Genomic DNA, 18997 nt, shown 5'->3' on the forward strand with positions numbered 1-18997 from the left:
TGTTTATGGTAATTTTACTTATTTCTCAACTATAATTCATAAATTATAATAATTTACATCTAATATATAAATAGCTGTTTGATAAGAATACAAATGTTTAATAATATTTATAATAAAATAAATAAATGTTTATTTGTTCTAAATAATTTAATAGCTAAGATAAATAGTTTAAAGTTTGCAGAAAACTGGAAAAAAATATGAAAACAGAAAATTGCAAAAGAATGGTTTATTATTACTGAAAACTCTGACTTTCAGTCAACATTTTGATAATCACAATGTGACAATTAGAGGAAGTTCTTTCTGTTACAGTCAGTCAGCATTATTATCGTTAGAATTAGTACTCATATGTATAATTTAAAAATTGATAATAAATTAATCTTAAAAGTGGTATATATGTGCTATGTGTGTATAGTATTACACTAATATATTAATAAATGGCTAGTTTGATATCAAATGTACTTTAGTACAGTGAATAATTAAATAACATCCACAGATAAATAAAATAGCTACAGACATGTATACTTTTTTAAAAATGTTATTTTTATTTCATATTTACAACAAAAACACAATAATTTACCATGTATGGGTTTACAGTAAGGACAAATACTAAGGACAAACACATACTGATAAATATGGTAAAATTAAAAATTGTATTAAAAGAGCTACTTCTGCAAATTTTTAGGTATATATTTTAGTAGTATTACTAAAAATTCACCTACTCTATTGAGCGGATTTTTATATTTTAACCCACATTATGTTAAGTTAATGAACATAAAATATTATTTTTAGTTGGCAAGTTCATAAAATATTACTGTTAATTTTTATAAAAATTTGTAATTAATAAAACTGTAATTAAAAAAATTGTGTAATTTTTTTTTGAAATAATTTCCTTATACTTTCTCAACACTTTCAAAATCCATTTATTATCTAAAAAAAAAAAAATTGCAACTGTAATTGGGCATCTTTCCTTAGTGAAAGTACTACAGTGTATAAATAATTAGCTAATGCATTCTCATAAAAACTTAATTGGAAAGTGTGCTTCTCATTTTGTTCAGTATTAAATGCAGAGTAAACAGGAACATAATATAACATAACAACAAATGCAAAACACAACAAACATACATACCTTTCACAACTTTATACAAATTGTTTCTTCAACAAAATTTTCATCATTGTTATCATAATCTTTGTGACTATATATATATATATTATATAGTCACATTATATATATAATATAACTATATTAATTTATTTAGGTTAAACTTTTTATAATCCATTTTTTCCTCTATACATAAATATCTATATAGACAATATAATATTCTTTCAGTCATGACTGAACAAATATTTGTTCAATGAATTCTAGTCCATGGTAGTTGGTTGGGTTGTAATATTTTTCTCACTCATATTACTATACATAGCTATTATCTACCTACCACAAGGTGATATTTAAAGAAATTTTAACATAGGTTTTGTGGTGATGTTTTATGAGACATGAAGGTTTCACAGATTGAATAACTATGTTTTGAATTTCCACCATTTTTAAAAATAAACAATGTTTGTTTGTTCTGTAGTAATTCATTTAAAGGAGTGCATAATTAGATTAATTATTAAGTGTTGTATAATTATAATGTAGATAATGAAAGCTACGCTATTGTAGCTTTCATTAGCATGACTATAATTAGTTTGAACAGTTTTGTTAAAGGCTGATTATCAACAAAATAGCAACAGAATGACCTTAAATTCAGTGAGGGTAAAGATAAATTCTATATTTAATATTTTGACATATTTTTATAAAACAGTTTATAATAAAATTATTTATAAAGTAGAATTTATAGAATGTGAATTTTAGAACAGAACAATTTGATATTATTATTATGACTTATTTATTTTACAAAATTATAAGATCTAAAATGTTTGTGACTTCTATTGTTAACCAGACTACAACAAATTTAGTGAATACATAAACATATATTCAACTTAGTTCAGTTTTTTGAGTGAAATATGATTTTGACATGATTGTAATTCTCACATGCACTGCTTTCCTAAATCCTAAAAACGTTAGAATTGTGCATTATTGCTTTACCAGTAATTACTCAGTCTTATTTATATATATATATATTTCACTATCAATAATAAATAAAATAAAAAAAATATCACTTCTACCTGTGCTTCTTTTAAAAATGTTCACATTAGCACTTTCATATTGTGTGCCTTGTTTCATGAAGTGTATTTAAAACTTAAAGAGTTTAAAAAGAACAAAGGATGTTATTTCTTCTTAGTGAGATTAATAAAATGCCACCTTATGTGTATTACGTGTATATATATATATATATATATATATATATATATGAAAAAGACCAAGAAAAGATTAAAATTACTGGTTTGAAACTTAAACTCTAAATATTATATTTTTATCACAGTTTGAAACTTATGAATTTTACACACCTGTTTTAAGTAAAAATCTACGAATTTAATTATCATGATACATGATTTATTATGATGTAGTGTATAAAATAACAGGAATTCTAGTAAAATGGGAGTGTAGTAAATTTTTCTTTGTAAAAGAATACAGTGTGAAAGCTAGACTGTTTTTTAAATGCAGTAGACTTAGATTTTTTGAAAGTAATTCAGTGACAGTGATTATGTACATACATATTAATTATAACATATTTTATTTTTTAAAATAGTTTCTCAACAGATTGCTGAATAACAAAACTATGGAAAGGTGATATATTTAAACAGGAAAAAATATTATGCAGTATATGATTAAACAATTAATTCAAATCTAATTTTATTCATTGTTGATCATTCTGCACAAGCAGGTAGTTTTGATATTTTGTTTCGAAACTGCTTGTTTTTATTTAATTGTCACCGATTGTTCAGTTCACCCATATAATCAGCTAACTCAGATCCTGTAAACTCTGGTTCATCCAGATCTTGTAAACTTGAATTACTTATAGTATTTGCACTATCTATGCTGGTAACATTTGTTGAATTTTCTTTGAACAACTTTAATCGTTTTGTTACCGCACCAACTGGTGATTGTTTTTTAGGAATTGTCTGGTTATTATTTACCTTTGGTAATTGTAAATTATTTATTTGTTTGATAGGTTGATGTGACTGTATTATCATTTCTTGATTGCTCCATGACACTGACTGGTGCCTAACTCTAGAATGGTTAAGTAGAACTCCACGTGAAAGCACACTGTATTTTCTGCCCACTAAAGATTTTTTCTCCGACCATCCGCATAAATCAGACAGGGTACCCTGTGTAACAAAAATTAACAAATTTGCATAAAAAAAACATTTTGTTTCATCTTTAATATATTTTGAACTTACAAAATATTTTTTCCTATTTTAATAAATCTTTTGCTTCTCTAGAATTAAATCTTATTTCTTATTTTTGGAATATATTATTTTAGTTGATGTGTTGATTAAAACAATGTAATAACAAAAAAATATGTAAACTATACTCCAATAATGCCAAAGAAAGTGATACAGTATTTAGGCAATATTAGTTACAAAGGATATTATAATTACATTACATTTATATATTTAGAACATTGAAGCTTTAAATGTATTTGTTATTTTTTCCAAATTATTCAAGTTAACATAAACTGGATAGTGATTTCCATAATTATAATAAGAGGAAAAAGGATTTAGTACAAGTGGTAAATCAAGAACAATTTAAAAAAAGATCTCTTAAATTCCCTACTATGTCTACCCTATAATATTTTTAAACGAAATATAAAAAAACATTGAATTTTGTGCAAGAAACTTTAAATTTAGAGGGAATTAAAAAATGTTCAGTTTAAACTTTGCAATCTGTACATACAAGTGTTATATTATATACTAAAATCTATAAAATTGTCTTCAAACATAAGTTTGTGTTAGGACAGACACTACTGGTGACTCAGATGAAATTTTTTCTGGAACTCCCAAATTTAATTACACAGTTGTTAAAAAAAAATCTCAAAACCATACCTTTCATCATGAGAAGAATATTTTGAAAAAATTGAAAGTAGTTAGGATAGTACCTGTTCAGTAGAAGTTAAATGTAATACTACTATAATTCATTTTTGAATCTATTAAACTTTTTTAGTAATATTATTAATAAGAAGGTTTATTATTAAAAAAAATAATTAAGTTCTTTAAGGTAAATGTGTAAAATTACCTGTGGGCTGAAGTAGCTTTCATTCTTTAACTCAGAATGTTGAGTGTTATGAAGGCACTGGTTTTGAACTGGGTATTGAAAGATGACTGTTGTTTATGATATGTTTGAAGCATGCATTTAAATTATGTTTGTTTATTTAAATTGTTATTTTTATAAATTTGTACCCTTTGAATTGCTCGATGTACATAAAACTTGATGTCCTCTAGCAATTCATATAAAATATTTATGAATGAATTGAAAAACACCCTTTTACCCAATATAATAAATAAACATCAAATTATTTTATACAAAACATATGTAGATTGTATTCTAATAATATATGATCAACAATATAATAATGAAGAGGAGATAATAATTGAAGAAATGAACTCTTTAAACAATGGTATTAAATTTAGTTTAAGCACGGAAAATAATAATAATAGCATTGATTATTTGGATAAGAAATTTTAACAAACATTTTAATAATAATAAAATTTATATATATATACAAAAACAATCAAACAAGATACTAACACATTTTAACTCTTTTCATCCATGGAATCAGAAAATAGCATCTTTTAATTCATTGATTTACAAAGCAATAAAATATTTAAAACACAATATAAAAATAAATAATGAAATAAAAAAACGTTAAGCATATCGCATTAAATAACAGTTATGATGCAAACTTAATAGACAAATTACATACAAAAATAAAAAATAAAATATACAAAGGACAAAATAAAACTAACAAATAATAATACTATAGAAGAATACGCTAAAATAGAATATAATATAGATTATTATAAGTTTAATAAAATATTTAAAACATTTAAATTAAAAACAATATATACAACTAATAATAAAATAATAAATTACATAAATAATAAGGGTCCTTCTAAAACAATAAAATATCATAACAAATATGATTTAGAAAAACAAGGAGTATATAGTTTTAAATGTGAAAATTGTGATTTGAAATATATTAGTATGACAAATTGTTTATTCTCAATTAGATTTAAAGAACACATAAATTGAATAAAAAATAAATAATAAAGATCGATCTAACTTTGCTAAATACATTATAGAGAATGGACGTAATTACAATCCAAATGAATGTTTTTAAATACTTTGATATACTAATATTATTCATAAAACTAGTATACTGGAGAAATTTCATATATATGAATTATTGTTTATTATTTCATAAACTTGTAAATAAATAAATCAGATTTGATAATATGATATTTTATTCAAGCAAATTATAGAATAATTATTAATTATTAGGTTGGCTGACTGATTCTATTTATACTGCATAAGTTTTTTTTTTTTTTTTTTTTTTGTGGAGGTCGAAATACGTCTGTACGTTATCATCGCCCGGGTATTTTTTTTTATGAAAAAAATAAATAAAAGTAATTAAAACTAGTACGTAAAACTAAAACTTAAAATAATGATAAAAAAATAAAAGCAAAACAATTAAACAAAGTCCGAGATGGGTGAAAAAGGCCCATTCTCGGAAAACAACAGCACAAAAATGATACAAAAACGTAAAAAAAAATAAGACACAAACATAAAACTAATATCACTAGAATCTTAAAACTAATATCACAGACCGAGTCATTAAAACATAAAAGCTAAAATAATAAATAAAAAAAAAAACGATATAAAAAATAAAATTTAACAGATTCGGATAGAGAGTGTAAAAGGCTCCCTCCTCGGTTAACAAAATCAAATCTATTAAAAACTTTTCTAGAATAAGTTATATACCCGACAATGTTAAATTTTTTGGGTTAACCCTACACTACGCAGAAAAGGAACATCTGGTTTAAAACTTCATTGTCGTTGCACAAGACACCACGGATGTTTCTGGGTAATTTAAACTTACGACGCAACGCTACATAACATATGCAGTCCACGAGTATGTGGTGCACAGTCATGCGGCAGTTGCATCGTGTGCATAGGGGTGCTTGTTCTCTTGTCATCAGGTGCCCGTGTGTGACCCTGGTGTGTCCTATTCGCAACCGACAGAGGACTACTTCCTCATGCCGAGATTTTCTACATGAGGAGTCCCATGGCAACACAGAATTTTTAATCTGCCGGAGTTTATTATCTACAGTAGCCGTCCAGTCACCTTGCCACTTTGCTGTTAGTGATTGTTTTACATAATTAATAAAATCAGAAGTAGCAACTCGGGTGGTGAAAGGAGGCTGGTTACATGCTTCTTTGGCAGCGGAATCTGCATGTTCATTACCTAAAATCCCTACGTGGCTTGGGACCCAGCAAAAACTTACTTCTGTGTTGCGATTACTAAACTCAGCGATTGCGTTGTAAATTTCAATGACGATAGGATGTGTGGAATAAAAGTTTTTAAGGCTTTGAGAGCACTACACGAGTCACTGCAAATAAGAATTTTTCTATATTTAGGGTTAATGATGTTTAGAGCCTTATTTATAGCGCATAGTTCAGAGGTAAACACACTCGTAATACCGGGTAGACCAAACATATAAGTTCTTTCATTGACAACAAATGCACAGCCAACGGTATCGTTTTGTATCGATCCATCAGTGTATACAACCGCGTCTGGTTTCATCTTGGAGAGAACACACTGAAACATTTGCTGGAAGACAATAGGTAGTGTTGATTGTTTATTGTATGTCGTAAGGTCAAAAGTAAAATTTATAAGGTTTATTCTCCATGGAGAATATGAGCAAGTATAGGTAGGAAAGAATGACGGTGTGTCAACGTTTATCCAGGTGTCCGTACCCAGCGCCACTGGGTACGGACACCTACAGGTGCAGTACGACGTGGATGGTCCTCATACTTTCCTAGATTAGGATTTCTAAAGACTGACTCAAGAACCGGGTGATTTGGCTGTCCTCTGAGACGAGCAAAATAAGATAATAAAAGCTGGTCTCGTCTATCCCAAAGTGATGGTTCACCACAGTCTACAAGTAAGCTTGTGACAGGACTTGATCTAAACGCGCTGTGGCAAGCCGAAGGAAAGCATGATGTACACTATCCAGCATTTTAAGCATGGTTTGACGAGCTGAAGAGTAGGCGACACAACCATAATCTAAACGGGAGCGAACAAAGGAATAGTAAAAACGTATCATACATGACCTATCGGCTCCCCAGTTGGTGTTAGTAAGGACTCGCATCATATCTAGAAGTTTAGAACATTTTGTTTTTAATTCTTTTATATGTTTGACCCAAGTAAGTCGGCTATCAAAAAATAAACCTAAAAACTTGACGTAGGTAGAAATAGTAATAGTCTCTCCGTTCAGAAAAACTTGCGGAATAGAAGGGTTTCGTAGCCGAGAAAACACTACACATTTTGTTTTTTCGGATGAAAATGTGAAACCAGTAATCCTGGACCAAGCTTCAAGGTGAGATATAGTTTTCTGCAGTAGTCTCTCTGCTGTAGGTGTTGAACGGCTCGCAATGTAAATAGCAAAATCGTCAGCAAATAGAGAACATGAGACAGAAGCCTGCACACATTTGGTAATACCGTTTATGGGTACAAAAAATAAGGTGGCACTTAATACACTACCTTGGGGCACTCCATTCTCCAAGATAACACTATCTGAGAGCGAATCATCCACACAAACACGAGCCGTTCGGTGATTTAAGAATCCCCGGATAAAAGCAAGCATATTGCCCTTGATTCCCCATTCTTTGAGAGTGTTAAGAATACCACGTCGCCAGGCTGAGTCATACGCCTTTTTTATATCGAAGAAGATAGCGACGAGGTGCTGGCGATTTAGGAAAACGTTTTGTATGGCTGTTTCTATTGACACTAAATGATCAATGGAAGATCTTCCTTGTCGGAAACCACACTGTTCTGGCGATAGAAAGCCATGTTTCTCCAAGTACCATGTAAGCCTGCGGTTTACCATTCTCTCCATTATTTTACTCAAAATGCTTGTTAATGAAATAGGGCGGTAGCTTGAGGGGTTGGTTTGGTCTTTACCAGGTTTTAGTACTGGTATAACAAATGCTTCTGACCAGCCGGGTGGGAAGACTTGTTCGGAGAATAAACCGTTGAAAATATTCAAAAGTTGTTGTAGTGCCGAATTAGGAAGGTGTGAAAGCATGGAAAGGCGAATGTTGTCCGGTCCAGGGGAAGTGTCCCGTGAGTTTTTAAGTGCATGTAACAATTCCTTAAATACGAATGGAGTGTTTAATTCACCAACCGAATCACCAATGTTTAACGATAATACTTCTATTTGTATTTTGTACCTTTGAAAATTGTTATTATTATGAGGTGAGAGACACCGAGCGGAAAGATTTTGCTAGACTATTTGCCACTTCCGAGGGTGATGAAAGGAGTTCTCCTTCATCAATAAGACCGAGAATAGATTGTTTCGGTGATCCGAAAATTGCACGAATTTTCTTCCATACAGTAGACGTGGGAGTAGTGCGTGAGATAGTGCTCACGGATTTCGTCCATGAATTCCTCTTAGCGTCCAAGAATACCCGACGGCACACCGCTCTAGCCCTGCGGTATAAATTTAGATGTTCTGTTGTAGGCCTACGATTAAATTTGCGTAGTGCCTGCTGTCGATTCCTAATAGCATATTTGCAATCATCGTTCCACCATGGAACGAAAGGACGTCTAGGATTACCCGATGTTTAGGGATATATCTGTTGGCATTCTCAAGTATCATGGACGTAAAAGAAGAATACTGGTCGAGGATGTTCGCTCCATCGTCATACTGCGATTGGAATGCTTTATGGTATCCGTTCAATCTGCCTTTTCAACAATCCATCTCCGTGGCCTTCTTTTAATCTCGCAGTCTACACCGAAACCAATAATAATGGGTCTATGATCACTGCCGTGAAAGTCATCACAAACAGACCAATTAAAATGAGGGAGCACATTCGGTGAGCATACGGAGAGATCAAGGTTAGATACAGTACCAGATGATAAGGACATGAATGTGTGTGATCCATTATTCAGTAGGCAAAGGTCAAAGTCTTGTCTCAATCTGTTTATCGTATTTCCTCGAGTGGAGCAGAAGGTTGAGCCCCAGGAAATATGATGGGCATTGAAGTCTCCTACTATTAACGATGGAGATGGTATTTGCGTGAGGAGATTTGAGACATCTAAAGCACTGAACTCAGTGTTCGGTGAGAGATACAGATTGCAGATATGCAATTTGAAGGGAATAGAGACCTTTACTGCAATAGCAGGAATGACAGTGGTTAGTTGAATTCTTGTAGCTGACACCCCATTCTTCATGAAAATCGCTACTCCACCACTCTCCCTACTGTCTACTAGGCAGTCGTATCTCTCACAGAAGTATCCTCTGAGTGTAATTGGGTCATGTTGTAGAAGGTGAGTTTCTTGGAAACACATGATTAGTGGATCATGTGCGTGCACTAGTACTCTAATATCTTCAATGCGGGACCGAATACCTCTAACATTCCACTGAATAATGTTCATAAGTGTAAAAAAAATAAGTAAAAAAATTAAATAATTAAATTTCGGAAATTATATAAAAATTAACTGTACGTGATTCAGTTTTTATTTTTTGTATTTTTTATTTTAAAGAACTCCGATGCCTTAGGGTCGGGTGGTTCTTCAACCATATCCTCCAGTATATAAGGTGATGGTGGAGGAGATTTATTTGAATGGGATACTGCAGTTAACATCTCAGAGGGGGTGGTTATGTGGGTTCCCTTTACGGGGAGCTTATTAGGTGGCTTACTGCCAGCTGTGATAGTCGCTACTCGTGCCGGTACGACTTTGGGAGCAGGAACTTTCGTATGTATCACACTGTTGGATTCACTAACTGCGACAAAAGACATTTATTCATGTTTGTCAGCTCTGAGATAGTGGTTGTAAGTGAAGCTACTTGATCAGAAAGCATCTGAACAAGTTTTTTAAGTTCATTGCAGGATCCGCACTGCTGATTATTAACGTTTGTAAGAGTTTGTTTCGATGTAGTGGTGGCAAAAGATACATCTGGTTTAACCAGGTTCTGTGAATTATTTAACTTTTTGTATTCTCTTCGTGCGGCCGGGAAAGATAGCTTTTGCTCCGTACAGATTTTGAGAATTGCCTTTTCTTCTTTAAAGATTGGGCAATCTCGGGAGCGGGCTGTATGTGGACCACTGTAGTTTGCACATTTTTCACTTTCTTCGCAGTTAGTGTTATTGTGACCTTCTTTAGCACATCGAGTACAGATATCAGTTTTCGTGCAAGATGTTGTAGTGTGACCAAAACCTTGGTATCTGAAACATCGCCGTGGGTTGGGTATGAATGGTCGTACCCGAACCGAGAGGTAACCCACTTTAATCTTCTCTGGTGGAACAGGGAGATTGAATGTTAGAATAAGAGATGGTGTCGGTTCTTCTGTTCCGTTCTGCCGTTTAATAATACGTTTCACTTCAACAACATCTTGGTGGCAAAGCTCGTCAACTATTTCAGTGATATCTATATCTAAAAGGTCTCGACAAAAAATTACACCCTTTTGGAGGGAGCCACCTTCCTGACTATTTCGGAGAACAACGAATTTTAGAGTTCAAGTCTAAAGATTTGCAGTTCTCTTCGGTAAGACTTTTATCCTCGTCAGACAAAGCTGATCGAGGTCTCTTCACAAGACTTAATTTGGTGGTTTTTCAGATGGACCACCAACCATCTTGGAATTTAATATAGGAACAGAAATTTTGGTCCCACGAGTACCGGCGAAAAATGGACCACTCCAGCAGAGCGCACGCGTACTGGAGCTAGAGCTAAGTACAACTGGGTTCGCCCTGGTGCCCAGAGAACATCGTTCGAGACTCACTACGTAGAGCCATTCACCCATCGGCACGATTTGTTCCCACCTTGGGTTACGGTTGCGTTTCGTAAGATGTCGCAACACCACCGAGTGTTAATGTAAGAAATAACAGTGTAGGATGTTGTTGTATAATTGTGTAAGTGTGTATGTTGTAATTTATGTAGTGTTCTTGGTGTAGTATTTGTGTATGATGTAAAGTGTTCTGCAGCTCACTGTATAGTCGGAAGAATAGCTGCAGAGGCTAGGCCCGTGGGGACGCCAACCCCCAAAGTCTTAATGAATAAGATTCCTCGTCGGGGTGCATAACAGTTGTAAACATCTTACTGACAAGACGTTTTTCTTTTTACATTGACTTATTTTAACTATTTACAGTCAACTGTTATGAACATAATAATTTTAAATTATATTTTCATTTTAATTCCCATTTATAAAAATTTAATTGAACAACTACAAAATTCATAATTAATCAGTAATCCCTGATGATGGAGGAATAATCTAAAAGCGCTTGGATAGTCAATACTCACAATTGTTGTTAAGTGGATACTTATATTTTTATATAAATTGTATATACCAACGATGTCAGATGTTAAGAAAATTAAACATAAAAATTAAAATTGTGAGTTTTTAAATTCAAGATTTTGAATTTGTGTAATAAATTCCAAAACATTGTACTACGCACAACTATACTACACATATATCCAGACTCTTTTTTTTCATATATTTCAGAATGTGTACAAACATGGCATCTTCTCATTACATTTTTTCTATTTGTAGTCTCTGGCACAAAGAAAGGAAAATGTCTCTCAGTTAGTCCGAGTGGTGGCTAGATGAGTGGTTAGATGATGGTTGTCCCCCATGCTGAAAAATCCTTGCTGTATGGCTGTTCAAGAAGTTGTTGAATGACTTCTAGTTGAAAGTAGCTAAGATGATGTGTTTACCTTATTTACCATATACAAGACATGGGCATTCAGCAACACTATATAAATGAAATGAAAAAAATACTTTTTTGTACCATTTTACTATTTGCGAATACATTCTACCAAACTAAGCATAATATTGCTTCAATCTACTGCCCTCATCTTCCCACCATAATCAACTATGCATGTTGGTTTTATTTTTTGTATTCTTTTGTTTGGTGATCTTTTTTATGGGTTGTTTTAATTTCATCTTTGTGAAGTATAGAGTGTATTGTTACTTGCTTTTTGTCTAACCATTTCACAATCATTATATTACAAGCAGACGTCATAACTCTCTCACCTCTGTTCTTCAGATCTGACAGAGATGGCATCAACAATATATCTGGTTTTACTGTACCACATGAATTTGTCTGCAAAGCATGGAGGTGTAACGACAACTTCAGACTGGTATACCAATTGTCATAGTGTATGACCTTTGTTGAATAAGGATTCAAATGAAGTGATTATACTAATCACCCAATACCTAGTTTATGCACTGTTGATTTCAGTATCTTTACTAGTATATATAATGAAATCGAGCATATACTCTGTCTCGCAGTCACAAAACAAACATTTTTATGCCAAAACGAAAGCAATTTGCTTTTATATACTGTTTGAAAGCAAGACACCCTTTGAACAGCACTAGTGATTTATCTAGAACTAAATCTTGGAATGAATAGAAAACAGCGAAAAGTTATGTTTTAATTCTATGATGATTGAAATTTTAAAAATACGAGCACCAACAGACTGTTCTTTATTATTAGAAAAATGTAGCATACTTCATAAATTTATATATCTATCTCTACCCATGATCTCTGAAGAGATAGAAAACAATCTATAAGTTGACCAGTATTCTTTTATGAAATTATTCTTATTCCTGCCCATAAGCATTGATGTAGATATAAATGTATATAGTTCATCTACATCTGTATTTATCTACCTTCTAAGAGAAGACTTGGGGGCAAGTTTTATGGTTCTATTACATGATTATCATACCTATTAGTTTCAGCTGCTGTTATTTCAACAATTCTGCCAGTCAATAAAATTTTAAAATAACCTTCATAATCTGAATCATTTGGGATATCAACTCTGATGACAGAATCTAAATTGTAAAATGGATAAATAACACGTTCAAAAGTTACTTCAGACTACGGTAAAGTAGGTTTAATTTTCTTCGTTTCTGTTTTTTCAGAGGCTCTTTATCTTGGTTTTTCTCGTCTAATGTCTTACATTTTTTCCCAAGAATTTTTTCTTTTTGTGAGAGTTGCACTGTACTATCATCAGTCGCCGTACTTTATACTGAGAAATATTGTGTAACATCATTTTAGAAACGAATTTTGTGTTGAGAAGTGAAATGTATATAATTAAAATATAGATTTTATATTTATTAGAATGAATTTTTACTATTAAAAATAATTTTACATTGTGAAAATTGTTATTACATTTACGAGTATTTGAAAAGGTTTATCAATTGAATGCTTATTACCAATAATTATGTTTGCTAGTAAGTAATTTGTGTATATTAACAGTAAATATTGCTAATTAATTGTGTTGATTTTTAATATTGTAGAATTTGTTATTGTGTAAATGTACGGATTTGGTAAGGGCATTTGTACTGATATGCATTAGCATCCTTCATGTTTAAAGAAAAATATTGTTGTTAATGAATCATAAGATTTTTTTTTTGTTTTTAATCTGTAAAATGTAATTTAGATGTAAATATATATTTTTTGTTCTTTTATAACTCTTCAAAATTACCATTAAAAACCAAATAGGTTAAATAATTTTTCTAATTAAATTATACAAATTTAAAATTTGTATAATAAATAGGCTTTTACTTTTTATAATTGTTTTTTGTCTTGCAGTTTGAAAGTAAATACATTTTTTTCTAAATTAAAGATATAGAAATTTTCCAAAAAGTTAGGAATATGAATTTTTACCTTTCATTGTAATTTCTCATGCATTTCATAAATTACAAATTTTATATTTTGGTTAAATGTCACTATTATAATTGCATCTGATCCTAAGATTACTTGAAGCAAAAGTTCATAATAATTATAATCATTATGCTGAAGTACAGTCATAAATTATTTCATTTTATTTGTGGGAAAAATTACCCTAAAACTTTGTAAAGCCTTTAGAGGATATCTGAATGTGAGTTAATCATCTATAGAAATATAAAAATGAGATTTAGAATCTGAGTTTTTCAAATTTAAAATTAGTTTCAACATTTATATGTTTAATTTACCTTGAATGCATCTCGGAATTTATGCGACATTATATTGTATAGTACAGGATTAATAGTTGTTGAAAGGTAGTATAGTATTCCACTAATATAAGTTAGTACACTGTACACGGCCACCATTGATTCTGAATGTTCAGTTCTGCTGCTAGCGTAAACTGCTAATAAACGTTGTGCATGGAATGGTGCCCAGCAAATAAAAAATGCAACCACTACTGCAACTGTACAAAAAGAAAATCTTATTATATCCACATTTTCAAAAACCTATTGAATTAAACTGAAGAAATAACTAAAATATTTAAATTTATTCAAATATTTCAACAGATGTGTTTCAAGAATAGTTTTATTAAGAGCATAAAAATGGTTGCATATTATTTTTAATATGCAACCATATTAATTGTTTCATCAATAGATTTATTTCTTCATTAGTGAGAAAGTACTTGAGGTATATTCATGTAGGCTGGTATATAATACCAATAATTGTAATTCACATCAGTAATAAATGTTGAGCAGAAATTTCACATCAATAATAAATTCAAATTTTAAGAACATCAGAATGGTTTTACATTAGGGAATAAATAATTCATCTGATCAATGTAATTATACACTATGCAGATCACATAAGGAAAGAAATCATTTGCCAGTTGACAGATAATAAAAAGGAACTGTTCCAGCATTTACCTGGATGGATTAAGGAAAAATGTAGGTAAACTTTGTTCATAGCAAAATTAAAAAACTGCCCAATAATTAAACAAAAAGAAATTAAACATATGTTTTTTTTATTGCAATAATTTTTTTTATAAATCAAAAACCATATTCTGTTTTCATTCTTTTTTTATGAAGGATTTTCATCAAGTAAAGGGAATTCACACATCGATTATCCAATAATTATAAACATTTTATACATAAATATATAAAAATGTACATTTTATTATATAAAAATGATATTAAAGCATCTTATGTGGAAATAAAAATAAATAAGTAAAGGACAAAAGAATGTTAATGGAAATTAACTAGTACACATTATTTATAACATTAAATGAACATGCAGAAAATTGTTGTTTTTTTTATTTAATGAAATTTTTTTTTAAATTGTCAGCTGAATAATAGAAGGAAGACAGCAAAACAGTACAGTAAATATATTATTGTACTTTTAATATTACTTTAAATAAGTTGATGAGAAAAGTTTTATGAAGGTCAGTAATTGGTTAAAAGTAGCAGCCAAAATCCCTTTCTTTTTTTAGTGAAGTGTTGTGCTTTGATAAATAAAAATTGTACTTCTGCCTTGTTTGATATAGGATAATATTAATTTTTTTTTTTTATTTTAGGAATATGAGAATATATATATATACTTCCCATTTTTTGGGGGGAAATATTAATAAATTTATTTTTATTGAAAGAAGAATGCAGTAAATCAGTTTGTAACGTGTCTTGTAAAGTAGTAATTATTACAAATAAAAACTGTTACTAATTATTAAATTTCATAATTAATTGAAATTAACAAAAAAAAACTTAATAAAGATAAAATTAATATAGTGATTAAAAATAGTTTAAAAGGATAATAATTATTTCTAATAATAATAATTTATTTCTAATCAATAACTTAGTTGTAACCAACAACAACAATTGCAGTGGAACATATATTCATTATCAGAATATATGCAAAGAATATCTCCGACGTTTAAAAAAATTTCTTTGTTTCTAATATTCTTTTATTTTATGGTAGTTCATGAAAATACAGAATCTGTATTTTAACAAATAAACACTGTGTGGATCATTTCTTGTTTGATGAGGGTAACTAAATTAATGAGATACAAGTTGCTATTAGTTTTTTATAATAATGAAGGTTCAGAATTTAATTTAATCTTATAAGCCCTGATTCTCCATAATACATAGAGATTCTAAAAAGGGATATTTATTTAAAAATATATAATTAAAAAGAAAATAAGTTTACTTGTCTAATCATTTTCTTGTAGGAAATAATCATAGTGCTTTTTCACATGATGAAAAGGCTCAGTATGGAACTTTGAGAATGTTCCCCAGAATTCCATCCCAAAGGAAAAACGCAGAAGACCAGGGCATACTAAATATTCAACTACTGAGTTGGAGATAAGTAGACATTCTAAGAAAATACAATTTAAATTTATTTTGTTACTGAATATGATTGGACCATAATAATAAGAAATTTAAATGAGAATAAAAGTATAGCCCAGAATTCTTACCAAAGGGACATTTTCCATAATGTAATTATTGCATACAATTTGAAATGGTTGGGTTACATCCAAATAATAATTATGAAAGAAGTGTATTAATGGGACTTAATAAGATTTGGATAATTCAATATCTGGATTAAACAAAATGAAAGAGTCTTGTTAAGTCACTCAGTTTTTTTTATTCACATTTGAAGTATCATCAGCATAGCTTACTAATTTTACATTACTTAAAGAATGGGAATTCTGAAATATTAACTAAAGCTATGGTGGAACCAGTATAGAAATAAGGAACACATCTTGAAAAGAAATTTGAATTTACTAATAACACCATCCAACACACACTTAATTTTCATCCAAGAGTGATTAGATAACTAAAATTTTATTTCATGCACTTACCCAAAGATTTGATAACTTGCTGAATTAAATGCTGAAATAAAACTAGTTAAATAAACTTTATAAGAAGAAAATGATTGACTGGTAAGAATTATTTGCAAAAGAATTACCAAGAAGGTTTTAAAAAGCCATTAATAATAATTGATTTTTAAATTATATTTATTGATTACTCTGTTCAAAGTATAAAATTTTGTATTTGTATTCATTCTTATATTATGGTATTTTGGTATTATTTACATCTAATGACAAATTAGAGTTTAAAAAAAATTATTGAAGAAAGATTTAGCAGATAAGCAGAAACTTCACAAATCCTAGTTAATGTGTTTTTCATCAATAATGAAAACAATTCTTGTTCAGTTCTGTGCAAGAAGAGTGGCTTTTCATTATTTTATTTTGTTTCCTTGAAATAAAGAAAATTCATTTTCATCCCTACTCCCACCATGCAATCTAAAGTAATTCAAACTTTTCTTTGAAAAGTTGGTAAAAAAAAAAAATCACTAGATTATTAGTTACGGGATATCTAGGCCACTTAATAAACCAACTGATCACCTAACTGTACCCGGAATCACCAGGTTGCTACCAGACATGACTAAAGTCAAATTTGTAAGTGGGCATAAAGCTTCTTGTAAAGAACTATTACAAACTATTCAAAATAATCTGAACTATGGATTTCACTAAACATTTATAAAAATTGATAATTATACTTTCCAGATCTCCCTTGTCATTCATTATTCATTTATAAAACTCTAGCAATCAAATACATGCTCAGTTAAAGTGATTTTACAGTACTCATGAAATAGCAGTCATTTCATTAATAAGGCTGGCATTAATAAGGATTAAAGCATCCTTATAAAAAGCACATATAATATTTTTTAAAGCATCTTATGGAAAAATAAAAATAAATAAGATAAGAACATAAGAATGTTAATGGAGATTATTTTAGTGCACATCATTTATAACATTAAATGAATATGCAGAAATTTTTTTTTTAATTAATGTAAAAATTTATTTATTTATAAAGTTAATCACAAATCTTAGTTAATCCACAAACTTCACGAATCCTAGTTAATGTGCTTTTTCATCAATAATGAAAAAAATCTGTTCAAAATATAAAATTTTGTATTTATATTCATTTAAATATTATTGTAGTTTGATACTATTTACATATAACAACAAGTTAGATGTCTCAAAGAAAAGTATTGAAGAAAGATTCAGAAGCAGCTAAGAGGCATAAACTTAAAAAATCCTAATTAATGTGTTTTTTCATCGACAATGAAAAAAATTCTATTTATTTACCACTTTTTTAAGAAATGAAATATTTCAAAAAGTAAACATTTTTGGAGGGAATGTTAAAACTTCTTCAGTTAAATGGTGTTCATTAAATGAAAAAATGTAATAATTATACGTTACACATGGTATAAGTTGTAGAAAATGTCTACTTTAAATGTAAAATTTGTATCTATTTTTTTTAATGTATGTTTGTATAAGCTTTAAGTATTATAATGTATAACAAGAATTATTCTATTTTAATGTTATACTCGTAAATGAATATAGAATATGTCATTATAATATTATTATAATTAATTAAGATTCCAGCAAAAAGGATATCAGATTGACAAAACATTATGAAAAAAATATGTTTTTACTTAAAATTTGTAATGGAAAAGTAATTCAAATTTCAGATATATGAAGAAATAGGAATTCTGGTATAGATTAAAAAAAGGTGTAAACAGTTTGACCTGTGATTTTATTGATTTACACAAATCTTCAAAAATAGTAGAATCAAATATTCAAAGCTTTGAAAGTAAACTTAATTACAACTGAATCACAATTCATGTTACTCCAGATAAACATTGAAAACAAATAGCTACAATATTATTATCATTACACACATCTATAGTAAATGTAAATAAAAAAGTTGAGAAGTTCATAAGAAATTATAATTTCTTTATAAAATAGAGAAAATAAGCAATTATAGACATAGAATGAATCAACATAGTCTTTTGATCATCTTTAACTTTGATACTTGTTTTTTAACAAAATGTTATAGCCGTTCAATTTTTCACTACTGTGCTAATTTATTTAAAACAGAGTAATTCCAGTTCTTTCACTCTGCTTGATAACAAAAATCACTTATTCAAAACATTCCATTTTATCATTTAACTTTTGTACAAAATAACTATGAAACTTGGGACTTTTTCAAACTGTTCTGTACAATGATCCCTTGAATTGTGATATTGATGGATAATCAAAAA

The 18997-nt window shown here is 29.6% G+C and overlaps 1 protein-coding gene across 1 annotated transcript in view; it reads right to left on the reverse strand.

Annotated features, from left to right (window-relative positions):
- Window positions 1–2868: 2868 nt before the first annotated feature.
- The window catches only part of LOC142318096 (pyrokinin-1 receptor-like), a 248214-nt gene continuing 232085 nt past the window's right edge, over window positions 2869–18997 (reverse strand). Inside the window, exons 4-5 of the mRNA XM_075354625.1 lie at window positions 14143–14357; window positions 2869–3267 (exon numbers count right to left, since the gene is read on the reverse strand). Coding sequence (XP_075210740.1) covers window positions 2869–3267; window positions 14143–14357 — 614 coding nt within the window. The remainder of the gene's footprint in view (window positions 3268–14142; window positions 14358–18997) is intronic.

The sequence above is a fragment of the Lycorma delicatula genome, chromosome 1 (assembly GCF_047948215.1).
Source record: "Lycorma delicatula isolate Av1 chromosome 1, ASM4794821v1, whole genome shotgun sequence".
Classification (NCBI taxonomy): Eukaryota; Metazoa; Arthropoda; class Insecta; order Hemiptera; family Fulgoridae; genus Lycorma; species Lycorma delicatula.